Source organism: Budorcas taxicolor, chromosome 21, assembly GCF_023091745.1.
Source record: "Budorcas taxicolor isolate Tak-1 chromosome 21, Takin1.1, whole genome shotgun sequence".
Classification (NCBI taxonomy): domain Eukaryota; kingdom Metazoa; phylum Chordata; class Mammalia; order Artiodactyla; family Bovidae; genus Budorcas; species Budorcas taxicolor.
In genome coordinates, this window is record NC_068930.1 from 65,419,712 (window position 1) to 65,434,857 (window position 15,146).

The 15,146-nt window shown below is 37.6% G+C and overlaps 1 protein-coding gene across 1 annotated transcript in view; it reads left to right on the forward strand.

Moving 5' to 3' along the window:
- VRK1 (VRK serine/threonine kinase 1) overlaps positions 1-15,146 on the forward strand; it is a 79,756-nt gene that overhangs the window by 54,608 nt on the left and 10,002 nt on the right. The window contains exons 9-11 of the mRNA XM_052659958.1: positions 295-415; positions 718-776; positions 4,459-4,637. Of these exons, the coding sequence (XP_052515918.1) occupies positions 295-415; positions 718-776; positions 4,459-4,637 (359 nt within the window). The remainder of the gene's footprint in view (positions 1-294; positions 416-717; positions 777-4,458; positions 4,638-15,146) is intronic.

The following is a 15,146-nucleotide window of genomic DNA, read 5'->3' on the forward strand; positions in this document are numbered from 1 at the left end:
CAAGGGCACTATTAAATGTGTCATTGCTTTATAATTTATTTCGTAGACTGGTAGTCTCAGTTTGAAATTGTAGAGTTTTGCCAGTTTGGGTTATAAAGTAAATTATTAGTTGGAGGTAAATGAGTTCTTTGATACTGCCCAGTATTTGGTGTTTTTTTCAAAATGGAGTCAAGATTGTATGATGAAAAAGAAGACCATAGGGTTGACTCTTTTTACCTTATTGCTTTAGATATACCTGAAATTCTGCCTTAAACATCATTTCACTGTGCTGAATCTGCTTCTTTTGTTTCACAGCGCCATCAAGACGCGGTGACTTGGAAATCCTTGGTTATTGCATGATCCAATGGCTTAGTGGCCATCTGCCATGGGAAGATAATTTGAAAGATCCTAACTACGTTAGAGATTCCAAAATCAGGTAAAGGAAAACTTGGAGTAAATTATTTCGGGCAAAACGATGAGGCAGATGTTTGGTCAGAACTTCTTCATGAGGACTGTAGCTTTAACTGACACTAATGTAGAAATAAGAAAGTACTTGTTTAACAGGAAGATTCCTTGCACTTATTTTTGTTGAATTTATTTCAGAAGAATGTTGGTGAGTGTGTTTAGGACAGCACAGTGCTGCTTAATGTGCTCTTCGCTGTTATTAAGTATTAATAGTCATTAATTTAACATGGCATCAAGCATCAAACAGTGGCTCATTCTTTCAATTTTTAACAGATACAGAGAAAATATTGCAAGTTTGATGGACAAATGTTTTCCTGAGAAAAACAAGCCGGGTAAGAAAAGACTTCTTCCGTGTTCATAAGGATTTTGTTTTCTGAGAGGAAAAGCATCCTGAGGTCCGTAGACTAACAACCCTTAATGTAAGAGCTTCGGTGTCGTTAAATGTAACCATCTCACTGGAGCCTTGCTCGCGTAGGCCTTTCCACAGGTGGCCTTACTCAGTTGTTATTCAGTGCTTTCGGTCAAGGAACCACATTTCATTCAGTAATGCAGCTGTTTTCTTAGCTGGGGCTCTATTTTGTGCCTCAGACTCTCCTAGGCACTAGGGATACATCAGTGAACAAAATACATAAAAACTCCTGTCCTCATGAAGCTCTAGTTGGGAAAGGTAGACCGTAAACAAGTGAGTAAATTGCAGTTTATTGCACGGTTAGTACTGTGGCAAAAACGAAAAACATAGGAAATAGAATTGGAGGGATGGGGTGGGTTGTTACTGTAAATAGGGTGGCCTGGGATGGTCCTCCTGTGGAGGTGCCATTTGAGCAGCTGTGAGAAGGAGACGGAGTGAGCTCTGGGGAAGAACGTGTCCACGTGGAAGGAACATGAGTGCCTGCTGATGCCTGCATCTAGGCCATCACGGGCTTTGGCTTTTACTTTGAGCAAGAGTGCATGAGGTGTGGAGGGAAGGAGGGATGTGAACTGTCTGTCTTTAAGGGAACTCTCTCCAGCTCCTGTCTTGAAGATCGACCGCTAAGGAGGCAAGGCCGGGTACAAACAGGAGCCGGTTAGGAGCCTCCTGCTTTAATCCTCACAAGGGAAGTAGCAGTGCAGGTGTGAGCAGTGGTCGTCTGGATATATTTGAGGCCTTCTCAAGCCTTTGCTCAGTTGTCTCCTTTTCAGGGAGGTCTACCGTGAGCTTAAGCTGTTTAAATTTGCAGCCTATCAACCACATCTGGAAGTGGAATGTTAGCGCTTTTTCAGCTTTGCTCCCTGTTGCCTTCTCCCAGTCACCAACCTCTTCCTCTGGCCTAATGAATCACTAGCACAACTTGCAACATCAAGGATTTCTCTTTGAGCTATATGGAAATGGAATCATAGAGTGAACAAAACAGATAATTTCATGAGGGCAGGGATTTTTAATGTTCTAGTTTCTGGTGGCGTTCTTTTTCTTTCAGTACTGCATTTGTGAAATTCATTCCCATTGTTACATTTTTTAAATGTTTTTTATCTATTTTTTAACTTTATTGAGGAATAACTGACAAATATAATTCTATAATGCGATGATTTTCTGTGTAGGCATACCTCATTTTATAGCGATTCACTTTATTGCACTTTGCAGATGTGTTTTTTTTTCCTACTAATTGAAAGTTTGTGGCAACGTATGTTGAGTAAGTCTGTTGGTGCCGATTTTTCCAACAGCATTTGCTCACTTCCTGTCTGTGTCAAATATTGTGGTAACTCCCACAATATTTTAAACTTTTTCATTATTATTATACTTCTTCTGGTGATTTGTGATCAATGATATTATTGCAAAAAATTATGACTCACTGAAGGCTCAGATAATGGTGGCCACTTTTTAGCAATAAAGTGTTTTTTAAATTAAGGTATGTATATTTTTTTAGATACTGTGTTATTTCACACATAATAGACTGCAGTGTAGCATAGACATCACTTTTCAGTGCACTGGGAAACCAGAAAAGGTGACTTGCTTTTCTGTGATACTTGCTTTATTGCGGCGGTCTGGGGCTAACCTGCGGTGTCTCCCGAGATCTGCCTGTACGTGTAGACTGGAGACCGATTACTAAGATGAACATGATTTAACACCGCTATCGCCTCTCATAGTTCACAGTGTTAACAGCGGCCTTTCTTGAAAAGACCAGCCTTGCTCTGTGATGCCACCTTTGTGTTCAATCATGTGCGAATCTGTGAGTCCATTTCTGGGCTCTTTCATAGTAGTAGTAGTTTTTGGTTTTTTTTTTTTCTGTTTTTGGGGCACACTGTCTTAATTACTATAGCTTTCTCTGGTAGTTTAAGTCCTCTGGCACTTTTTCTTCTTTAAACTTGGCTTTGCTGATTTGTGTGATCCTTTGTATATGTGTACATTTTAGAGTCACCTTGTCATTTTCACACATATCCTTTCCCTCTGCAATGTGCTGAAATTTTGAGTGGGATCGCAGGGACTCTGGACTAATTGGGGAGCATTGGCATCTTTATACAATTGATACTTTGTAGCTTTTTTGGTGTCAGTGTCTCTGATCTGTGTTTTATAGTTTTCATTTGGGAAAAATCTTGCCCATCTTTCATTATATATGTTTGTAGGTATTTGATGCTTTTTGATGGCATTGTATGTGATATGTTTTTATTACTTTTCTAGTTGCTTGTTGCTAGTGTATAGAAGTAAAATAGATTTTTAAATACTTTATGTCCCGTGATTCTGTTAACTTTTATTGGTTAGAAGGTTTCTGATAGATTCCTTAGGCTTTTCCTACATGCACTCTCACGTTGTGAGTAAGCCGTTTTGCATCTTCCATTCCGCTCAGTGCCGTCTGTTTCTTTTCTTGCCTTCCTGTACCGGCTAAAAGCTGCAGGACTTCCAGGCAGCATGGAAATGGTGCAGGTGGGCTCCCTTGCTGTTCTTCTGTCAGAAGGGAAGTCCAGTGTTTCACCACACTCGGTGACGTTTGCTTTCAGTTTTCTGTAGATCCCCTTTGTCAGATTAAGAAAGTTGAAAGGAAGGATTTTCGTTTCTTTTTTCTCATGTACCTGAGTATTTAGAATCATGCTTGACATGTGGTGGGTACTTTAAAATGTCTGAATGAATGAATGAATGAGTGTGTGTGTAGCACTGACATAATATCTTGATTTATTGGATGTGGGAGGAGGATTTGAGGAGCTGGGAGAATGGGATTTTCTATAATTGAGACAGAGAAAATCGTAGGGTGAGCAGGTTTTAGGGGTTGGTCAGGATTTTGGATTTGGTTGGGATGTGAGATGCCAGTTACAGAACCAGTATATGAGTCAGTGGAAGTCAGTGGATATACAAGTCTGGAGGTCAGTGGAAAGGCTGGACTGGGCATATACATGTATGAGTCATTAACGCAAAGATGGATTTTTAGATGGGTGTTGAGAGGTGTTGATCTTGACTAGTAAGATTTCTTTTTATAGGTTTGGTTCTGCCTCAGTGTACAGTAGACATTTTATCATTCACAAGTTGGTTTTTCTCTTATATGGGACAACCAGGCTTTGCTTGTGTTTCTTTTTTTCAACCTGATCTTCATGTTTTATTTTTCATTTACCTAAAAAATGCAGCTGTCTTCTCTAGAACTAATTGCTTCTGTGGCAAAAAAAAAAAAAAAAAATTCTGGCTATGATATTTATTGTACTTAAGCACATTTTACTTCATAATATTTATTTTAGGTCCTTTTAAAAAGTAGCTTTGAAATTATATTAGTAATTGTTTTTATATATATTTAAATTTTAAGCTTGTCTTCTTTCTTACTGTCAGAATTAAAAGATGTTTTTTGCATTGTATCTAAAAATACATTTTTAAATTTGACTTATCTGACAATTCCTGAATTCAAAAGCATACTTTCAATGAAGATGTGATAGAAAAACATATTTAACAAGCTATATATTTGCATTCTAATGTTACTATAGTTGTGAATCTTTTTCTTAGAAGAGGTAAGTATGTTGTATGTATGATAAAACTACAAAATAATTGTGTTATTCTTTTAGATGAAATTGCTAAGTACATGGAAACAGTGAAATTACTGGATTATGTCGAAAAACCTCTTTATCAAAAGTTACGAGATATTCTTTTGCAAGGACTGAAAGCTATAGGAAGTAAGGATGATGGCAAGCTGGACCTCACTGTTGTGGAGAATGGAAGTTTGAAAGCAAAACCAGTGGCAAAGGTGAGTTTTGTTACTGAATTTTCCTTTGGGTTACCTGTGACTGTTTGCAACAAATATAGGCAAGTAAACCAGTAGCTCAGTAAAGAAAATAGCAGATTGCTCTGCAGTTAAATATTTATCATCATTACATAAAAGCAAACTCTATGATATGGAAAAATACATAGAGGGTTTTAGAAAAATGAGTATGTATTTCTTATGTCCGGTAGCAAGTTAAGAAATTCCCTGAACGAGTCTAACTTGGGATACTACTATCTAGCAGAGGAATTTGGGTGGAGCACTCAATTTACATACCATGTGTCCTTTTCTCCCATGTCACCCCTTTCGGTTGATCCCATGTTTCACTATTTCCTTGTTCATTGGCGTGGTCCAAGTATTTGCCATTTGAAAATTGGTTTTGAAAAATTATTATTTGAAAATTGCATTTGAAAGTTTCCTTATTTGTTGGTATATTTCCCATTTAAACATTATTTTGCTCTTTACAGAAATGTCACTTCATAAAGCTGTGTATCTGTATATAAGAAGATTAATTTTTTGGAAAGAAATGTTAAATAATAAACCTATGGTAGAAGTATTGTACAGACTTGTAGATAACCCCTGGTATCACTTTAAAATTCAGATTTTAAGGTATGCATTATCTTACTGGTTATTTTTAATAATTATTGATTAACTTTTTCCTCTTTTAATCTGAAATTGTGTTAGTTGCTTTTATATGAAAAAGGAAGACTACTTTTAGAAGAAAAATATGTTTTTACATTATTGACTTTTAATTGTCATTAACTCTGAAATTCGAGTAGAGTTTTTGGAAGTCTCATATTCCAAACTGAGATAAAGAGTTAAAAACAGATATTCTCCCTTTAAAATAAGCAGCATATTAAAAGTTTTTCGTAATTTTTTTAATTTACAGAGGAGATAGGAATTTTGAAATTGGATCATAAGTTTGACTTTTTTGGCTAATAGCAGATTTCTTTATAATTTCATCACAGAATCTGGAATTATACATATGCATCTATATATACATCTTCTTGCTTTCATAAGTTTTGTCCTAGTTGCACCTTATTCCATTTTTGTGGTCAACAACCATGAGGAAAACCATATCCAGTTTTATGTGAAGAGGATAAAATGAAGACTGAGTTGGATTTTTCAGGAAGGTGGTAAACTTAGAATTTGCATATATGTATAAACATACAGCTCACATCTTGCTCAGGACAGATTTTTGTGCATTAATATTTATAGCTGGCTTCTGTAGTGTTTTGCTCTAAAATTTTGCTGATTGAAAAATAACTCTGTTGTCCTGAGAACTTGTCCAGTGCCATCTCCCTTCCCTGTGCAAATCACTGTTGTTTGTAACTACATGCTGGAGAAAATTTTGTTTCCCCAGGTTGGCTGACTTTACAGCTGAATAGGTCAGTCTGCTGCAGAGCTAACATCTGTGACCTTATAATTCTCTTGTGTCCTTGGATAGTTCAGAAAGCTGGAAATTTCTTGTTAGATCATCCCCTACATGCATAAAGCTTCATTTAAGGAAAGAACATGAATAAAAAACTGAACCGTTAGGTTTCCTTCATTGGTTTGCTGTCTTTTTTTTTCCCCCACCTCAAAACTGGCACAGGACTGTTTTTGTACTGAAAAGAAATTAATCAAAGTTAAGATTAGGTAAGATCCTGAAGCTGCTTGTTATGCATTTAACTGTAGATTAATTGTTGATTTTGTTAGCCTTTTGTTTTTTATTTGTAAAATGAAAGAATTAGTTTTTGTTTTTAAGCATCAGAACACTTTCTTCAAATAAATTCTAAATATACCACATCTAAAACAGATAAAAGCAGAGCTTCATCCAACTTGTGAGTCTGAGGACTTCCAAAAAGAGAAAGCTTTCTTCTCTGAGAAATTAGTATATTCCATCTCTTTTTTAGGAACGTGTATTTAGTTGAAATTCCTCTTTTTTTTTTTTTTTCACTCTGATTTTCAGAATTTCAGAGAATTTCAGAGCTGAGTATCATGCTTTGTCATAGAAGCTGTATTAATCCTTATAATTGCATATTTATTCTTTATTCTTTTCCTCTGTCATAATTTTTTAAAAAACTTAAAGAAAAGTATACATTCTTTGTATTTAGGACACTCAAATCTGACGGAGAAGGCAGTAGTAACCCACTCCAGTATTTTTGCCTGGAGAATCCCAGGGACAGAGGAGCCTGGTGGGCTGCCATCTATGGGGTCGCACAGAGTCGGACATGACTGAAGCGACTTAGCAGCAGCAAATCTCTGAAAGGGATGAGTTTAATCATTTCAATGTATATTTCTCTTTATATTCCTAAGAGATAAGAGTTTTTAAAAAAACAAAACCTGTAAGATTTGATCAGCAGTGAAATGAAGCAAGGCTTCAATCTAGTATTTTATAGCCATACTTGATTGTGATACAGTAAATTTGGAAACTGTAGTGAAATATGAATGTATCCCCTTGTAACTGTTTTTGGTCTCAATAACCTAAGGGTATTATTTAAAGCACAGAATTTGGGTTTGACATAAAGCTGAAGTAGAAAGATACTAAGTATTAGTTTATCCTTTAAAAGTACTGCAGCCAAAAATTTCAACTGTTGATTAGAACTCCACACTTAGGAATCTGTCGGTATAGTTCCAACAGTTATTGGATTCACTGTGTACTCTTAAATCACCGTTCAGCAATTATGTGTAAGGTCTAATTTATGTACCTGATCTAGGCTAGGTCCCCGGGGCTACAGGGATCAATAACATGTAGTTCTGTCCTTAAAGAATTTCTCCCTGTCCCATCTGGGTTAAGAACAGCTTAATTTACTGAAAAGAACTCAGCAAGTTAAAAGACATTAATACCTCCATTAGCTATTTTTTTATAAGGTTTTGATTAAGTTGCTTGCCTAAGCCAACAAAAGGAGCTGTTTATTGAAATCTCTTGGGTCTCATCCCTGGAGATCTGCTGACTAGGTCTAGAGCATGGGCCTACAATTTGTTTTTGTTTTTTTGTTTTTTTTTAATTTTATTTTCAAGCAGTATATATTGTTGCTCCCTGTAAGTGATGTCCAAGTACCCTTTTTTCCTACTTTGCAATTTTTTGCTTTTCTAAGTTATGTGATGCTAGTTGACCTTTCCATAGTTCCTCTGAAAAATCATTAACCATTGTTAAATAAATAATAAATAAATTCCTGCTGGCATTCAGCCTGGAACATGGTACAAAGAACTGAACAAGAGCAAAGAAAGATCTTCCAGCTCCGATCAGTGGCCTGCAGCTGCTCTGGTGGACAACTTCTGTCTCTTTGATGTGATCACACCTCAGCATCATTAAATTTACACCATGTAGCCTATAATTGAAGTCAGATTGCTCCAAATATACCATCTAAATTTGGTGAAGGTCTGTCTAGGCTGTTTTTGTATGATAGAATAGCAGGCTGTATTTTAACTATATAAATTTAGATTGTTGCAGTTGATACATTTGTTTTTTAATGGTAGTTTGCTCTTAATCTATATCTAAGTGGATTTGGTGTTTACTGAGAATTCCTTTCCCTATAAATCCCATTCATTTCAGTTCAGTCGCTCAGTCGTGAACAACTCTTTGCAACCCCATGGACGGCAGCACACCAGACTTCCCTGTCCGTTAACAACTCCCGGATCTTGCTCAAACTCAAGTCCATTGAGTCAGTGATGCCATCCAACCATCTCATCCTCTTTCGTCCCCTTCTCCTCATGCCTTCAATCTTTTCCAGCACCAGGGTCTTTTCTAAGGAGTGAGTTCTTCACATCAGGTGGCCAGAGTATTGGAGCTTCACCTTCAGCATCAGTCCTTTCAGTGAATATTCAGGACTGATTTCCTTTAGGATTGACAGGTTTGATCTCCTTGCAGTCCAAGGGACTCTCAAGAGTCTTCTCCAACACCACAATTCAAAAGCATCACTTGTTTGGCACTCAGCTTTCTTTATGGTCCAACTCTCAGATCCATACATGACTCCTGGAAAAACCATAGCTTTGACTAGATGGACGTTTGTCAGCAAAGTAATGTCTCTGCTTTTTAATATGCTGTCTAGGTTTGTTCTGATAGCTTTTCTTCCAAGGAGCAAGTATCTTTTCATTTCATGGCTGCAGTCACCATCTTCAGTGATTTGGGAGCCCAAGAAAATAAAGTCTTTCACTGTTTCCATTGCTTCCCCATCTATTTGCCATGAAGTGGTGGGACCGGATGCCATGATCTTAGTTTTCTGAATGTTGAACTTTATGCCAACTTTTTCACTCTTCTGTTTCATTTTCATCAGGAGGCTCTTTAGTTCTTCTTCACTTTCTGCCATAAAGGTGGTGTCATCTGCATATCTGAGGTTATTGATACTTCTCCTGGCAGTCTTGATTGATTGCACCTTGTGCTTCAGCATTTCTCATGATGTACTCTGCATAGAAGTTAAATAAGCTAATAATATACAGCCCTGACATACTCCTTTCGCAATTTGGAACCAGTCTGTTGTTCCATGTCCAGTTCTAACTGTTGCTTCTTGACCTGCATACAGATTTCTCAGGAGGCAGGTCAGGTGGTCTGGTATTCTCATCTTTTTAAGAATTTTCCACAGTTTGTTGTGATCCACACAGTCAAAGGCTTTAGCATAGTCAGTGAAGCAGAAATAGATATTCGGCTGCAATTCTCTTGCTTTTTTGACGATCCAATGGATGTTGGGAGTTTGATCTGTTTTCTCTGCCGTTTCTAAATCCAGCTTTCACATCTGAAAGTTCTCAGTTCATGTACTGTTGAAGCCTGGCTTGGAGAATTTTGAGCATTACTTTGCTGGCATGTGATGTGAAATGAGTGCATTTGTGCAGTAATTTGAACATTCATTGGTATTGCCCTTCTTTGGGATTGAAATGAAAACTGACCTTTTCCAGTCCTGTGGCCCCTGCTGAGTCATCCAAATTTGCTGACATATTGTGTGCAGCACTTTCATAGCATCATCTTTTAGGATTTGAAATAGCTTAGCTGGAATTCCATCATCTCCCCTAGCTTTATTCATAGTGATGTTTCCTAAGGCCCACTTGACTTCACACTCCAAGATGTCTGGTCTGGCTCTCGGTGAGTGATCATGCCGTTATGGCTATCTGGGTCGTTAAGATCTTTTTTGTATAGTTCTGTGTATTCTTGCCACCTCTTCTTAATATCTTTTGCTTCTCTTAAGTCCATACCATTTCTGTCCTTAAAAAATCAATAAATCCTGTTGTATCAATAAATCCCTTTATTAATTTCTTTACTTTGAATGTTGTCTTATTTGGATTTTGTCAAGTATCTTTTGTCCCTAATTTGTAAAAATCCATTAAAATAAGTGAGATTATATCTGTGCAGTGAAAGTCACTCAGTCGTATCTGACTCTTGGTGACTGCATGGACTATACAGTCCTTGGAATTTTCCAGGCCAGAATACTGGAGTGGGTAGCCTTTCCCTTCTCCAGGGGATCTTTGCAACTCAGGGATTGAACTCAGCTCTGTCTCCCACATTGTGGGTGGATTTTCTAGCTGAACCACAAGGGAAGCCCTCCCTGTGCAGCATAGTGCACAAATAAGTGAGAAATTTGAACTTCACGGAAGTGAACACATGCATTTAAATGACCCCTAAATCAAGATGTGGATCATTCATTGAAACGTCTCCCAGCCATTCCCCCTTCATTAGGAATAACCAACATTATGACATCTAACATTGTGAATTCATTTTGCTATTTTAAAAAAAACTTAGCAGTACCACCATATGTTTTGTACACTTTTGAGTCTTTGATTCATTTGTATTTCGAATTTCTGTGCTGTTGCAAGTAGCAAAAGTCTTTTTGGTTTTTGTTCCTGTTAGTACTCGGTTAGGGAGAAGGAAACGGCAACCCACTCCAGTACTCTTGCCTGGAGAATCCCACGGACGGAGGAGCCTGGCGGACCATGGTCCATGGGGTCACAGAGAGTCGGACACGACTGCAGTGACTGAGCACACACGTGGGACTCTTGATGTGACTGTATCATGATTCATTTGTTTCTTCTGCTGTTCATGGACACATGCATTGTTTCCAGTTTTCGGTGATTGCGATTATACTATTAAAACCACTCTTATAAATTCTTTTTAAGAAACACATAATTAATTCAAGTTGGCTGTGTACATAGTATAGTTACCAGGGCATAGGAGCTTATGCTTAATAGCTTTAGCAGATCCTGCCAAGGCTCTGTCCACTCTGCTCTCCCACCAGCAGCTTAGGAGAGTCTCAGTTGCTCACTGACACTAGTTATTGCATTATGTTAATTTTATCTACTTTGGTAGATGTTTACTAGTATTTCTTTATGGTTTTAGTTTCATATCCTTGGGAATATTGATTTTGAACACCTTTTCATGTGCACATCAGTCTTAACCTTTTTGTGTGTGTGTGAAGTGCATTTCAGGTCCATTAAAATATGTCAGAGTTGTCTGCTTTTCTTTGATTGGCTGAGTTAAGTACTTTGTATATACAATATGTGTATTGCACATTTTTTTAATACAGTCTGTGGTTTTTCTTTTCACTCTCTTAATATGACATCTTTGATGAACAGAAGTTCTTAACTTTAATGAAGCCTAATTTATCAGGGGTTTTTGGTGTGTGTGTGTGTGTGTGTGTGTGTGTGTGTGTGTGTGTGTTTATGGCTAGTGCTTTGTGTATTCTAGTCTAGAAAGATTTTGTTCACAATCATCATTTTGTCAAGAAATTTTTCTTTTTCACTTAGGTCTGTAATTCAACATAATCTGATTTTGTGAATGGTGTGAATTGGTGTTTGTTTACCCTCTGGTTATCTGGCTGATCTGAAGCATTTACGGCGAAGATCATGGTGTCCCTAGAGCAGGAAGCTGCCTTTCAGGTGGCCGCACGTGGCGGACTGTGTCTCTAGATGCTCTGTTCTCTGCCACTGGCCTGCTCTCCTGTGTTTGTATCAGTGCCACACTGCTTGAACTACTGCTTTGTGGTAATATTTGATAGTTAAGTTCTCCAGCTTTGTTCTTCTGTGAGATTCTCTTTCTATTTTTGGCCCTTTGTACCTATAAATTTTACTAATTTCCTCAAAAATACTAATGGGATTTTGATTGAGCTTGCATTGACTTTGGGGAAAAACTGACATCTTCACAGTATTATTTTCTCTTCCATGGATATGGTATACCTCTATATTTATTTAGGTGTTCTTCTACTTACCTGAGTGATGTATGTGGTGGCATCTGACGGTGTAGAGAATATACACATCTTCCATGTCTAACTGCTTATTTAATTCTTAGTCTGTTCCTTTTGCATCATCTATAATCATCCCAGACCTTCATGTCATTTAGTTGTCAGCTCTGTAATATACTTACAAATTCAATAATGATTATTTTTCTTCTTGTTAGCTATCTGGTTTCCTTGTTATCTCTTTTTCTTTTATTTCTCATTTCTCATTTCTTTAATTGTTAAAATCTTTTTTTAAGCCTCCAGTTTACTTTATGAGCTTTCTTTTTGAGGGGAAGACTATGTTTTCTTCTGCAGTGGTGTCTCCAGCTGTGTATTGCATGCTGTGATCTGGGAGGGCACCATACCACAGGTGCCTCAGATGATTGTAGTGCAAATGAAAGGCAGGGGGTGACCTCCTTGACTGCATATTAAAATCACCTGGGAGCGTCTAAAACTTCCGCTACCTGGCTTGCGCCCCAGACCAATTAAGCCAAAAGCTATGGGAGTGGACCTAGGCCTTAGGATTTTAGGGGAGATTATGTTGTGCAGGCATAGCTGAGAACCACTGCCAACCAAAATTTGAGTATCTTAGAATTCTAACTTCCATGTGGAAAGCATTCCTTTTGCAAATAGACAAAGCAGGTATTGGGCATTTAAGTCTGGAAAGAATTTAAATAATAGCACTTATCAGCTTCATGGCCATTTTGTATTCATAGGCAGTTATTCATACATGCCATGTTTTAATTTTTATTGGAAGAGATAGAAAAGGAAATTTGGCATCATATAAGTGCTTTGAATGGTATGTAGGGAGATTTATTTTTGGACATAATAAACAGATATGCTTATAAGGTATGCTCAAAACTTAGATCTCAAAAGACAGTATTAGACCAAGATTCCATTTTTCTGTGATATCATGACTAGTTTTTAGGAATTATATTAAACGTTTCTGTGAATTTATTTTTAATAAGGGATGAGTTTTTTAGAAGTTATCTTTCTGTGGAAATAATAATATTGCCTGTCGTGCTCATAAGACTGTTATGTGGATTAAATGAGATTTAGAGAGTGCTTAGAACAGTGCTGAGCACATGATTGAAGAGTAGGTGTTAACTGCAGCATTAATGCTGTTTCACTGAGTGCGTTTTCTCAAGTCTTTCTGGTGTCTTGATGTCAAGAAAATAAAGAGTCAAATTAAATAACTTTTATTTGACTCTCAACACCTTTTGTACTAAGATCATATATCACTAAAGTTCAGTTTATGCAATCAAGTATATCAGGCAGATGTGAACGAAGACTGGCTTACATTGACTTGGTGAGTATGTGTGTTCAAGTTGATTGTTTGGAATAGTAAATGATGGGGAATGGGTAAAAGTTGATTTTGCAAGAAAAACAAGATGATAATTGCTATGAAATAAAAGTTCCAAACTGGAGCTCCATAACTCACTCATATTAAAAATGGTTAAATTAATGAGTTTGAAGTTAACTTTCTTTCCTCAAGCTGTTAATTGCTACTAAAGGACCTAGGCAGTTGATGTAAAGCGGAGGACTTCTGATGCCAGAGGATTCTGTGTTCACCATTCACCCGTGTTGTTTAGGAATTAGAAATGTTGTGGCATAGATGTATTGTGCGGGGAGGTCAGGCAGTCTATTTTTAATAGGAACTCTAATGCAGCCTGGTTTATTTTTAAGAAACTTGTTCATGAATGCCTTGAGAGCATTTAATTCCCCACCAGTACATACAGAGGGTTTGGTTTTCATTGAAATATGTATTTTAGATATTGGCCTCTTTAGTTTGCAACATTACAGCTTCAGAGTCTTGTGCTTTTAATTCTTAGTTTGAAATTTACCCAGGGGACTTGATAGTGCTCAGTGCTGGTTATATCAACCTTGGGTCTCCTTTGAACATTTATGTAGTACTCTGTAGTCTATCAGTACTTGCATGTTATTTTGCATATACTTCACAGCACTGATATGATATATAGATCTGCTTACAAATGATGAAAGTGAAAATCAGAAGTTAGATGAATTGTTCAGGGCCTTATAACCATTAATTATTATTATTATTATGCATTTGTATAGTTTTTTCCCTCATATGAACTCAAGGCACTTGAAAATCTCCTAGTGGTTTTAGATATAAAATATTAAAGACAATTAAAGCATCACTAGCTGTGCATTTGCCTCTCCCGGTAAGTTGCCCTTGAAACACCATGACTTTGCTGGAGGTTTTGACGTTAATGGTACAGGTCATGGAAGCCTCAGGTCATATTAATTCCAACACAGAAGAGAGTACTGTCGTGTGTTAGTCTTTAGACGTTTGCTTGTTGAATGTCTGGATACAGCTCTCAGTTGTTCAGTGATCACAAGTTTGATCATATTTGTGGTGCTTGTGATGTGATGATAGAGTCTCAAAAAGCCATTGTTGTCAACTCTGTGGAAGATGGATTTACTGTTTGCCAAAGTGCTTATATTGGGAGATCTTGCCAGGCTGTGATTGCCCTTATTACTTGATGAGAGTAAGTTCTCAGTCATGTAGTATTCCTTGAAGATCACGTGCTCAGATTCAGCTTGTTTTTCAGCTTGTTAACTGCTCAGTGGCTGTATTTTCTTTAGGAGTGTGGGTGACAGTATTTGCTCCAGATAAGCAAGTGGACGTTTATGCCTACTTTGTGAAAGCCGTTTTTGCTAAAAAATGTGTTGCCCATAGAGCAAGCAATCATGTGTGCTTGCCACCAAGTTGCAGTGTTTCCACTTGTTTATGTATTCTGACAGAGTTTACAGATGCATTGGTTTTATTTGCTAACTCATGAGTTAGCAATGATCTTTGCTGTACCATTTTTATATAATTACAGGCAGTGCTTCATTCTTCATGGCATAAGAGTGGTAGCTTGAACTGGTGAAGGACGTAGATATTCCACATTTTGTTAGCCATGGAAGGAAAATCAGGGTTTGACCATGTCGTGTTGCCTGTGTCACTTTACAGATGAATTAATACTTCACAGAGTGAAATTCTATATTCTATGTGTGGTTACATTGGACTCATTTATGGAACTATGAAATGACTTCTTATCAGTGAAAGTGTTAGTTGCTTAGTTGTGTCCGACTCTTTGAGACCCCGTGAACTGTAGCCCGGAGGCTCCTCTGTCTGGAGATTCTCCAGGCAAGAATACTGGAATGGGTTTCCATGCCTTCGTCCAGGGGATCTTCCCAACCCAGAGATCAAACCCAGGTCTCCCACATTGCAGGCAGATTCTTGACCATCTGAGCCACCAGGGAAGCCCGAGTATTGGAATGGGTAGCCTGTCCCTTCTTCAGG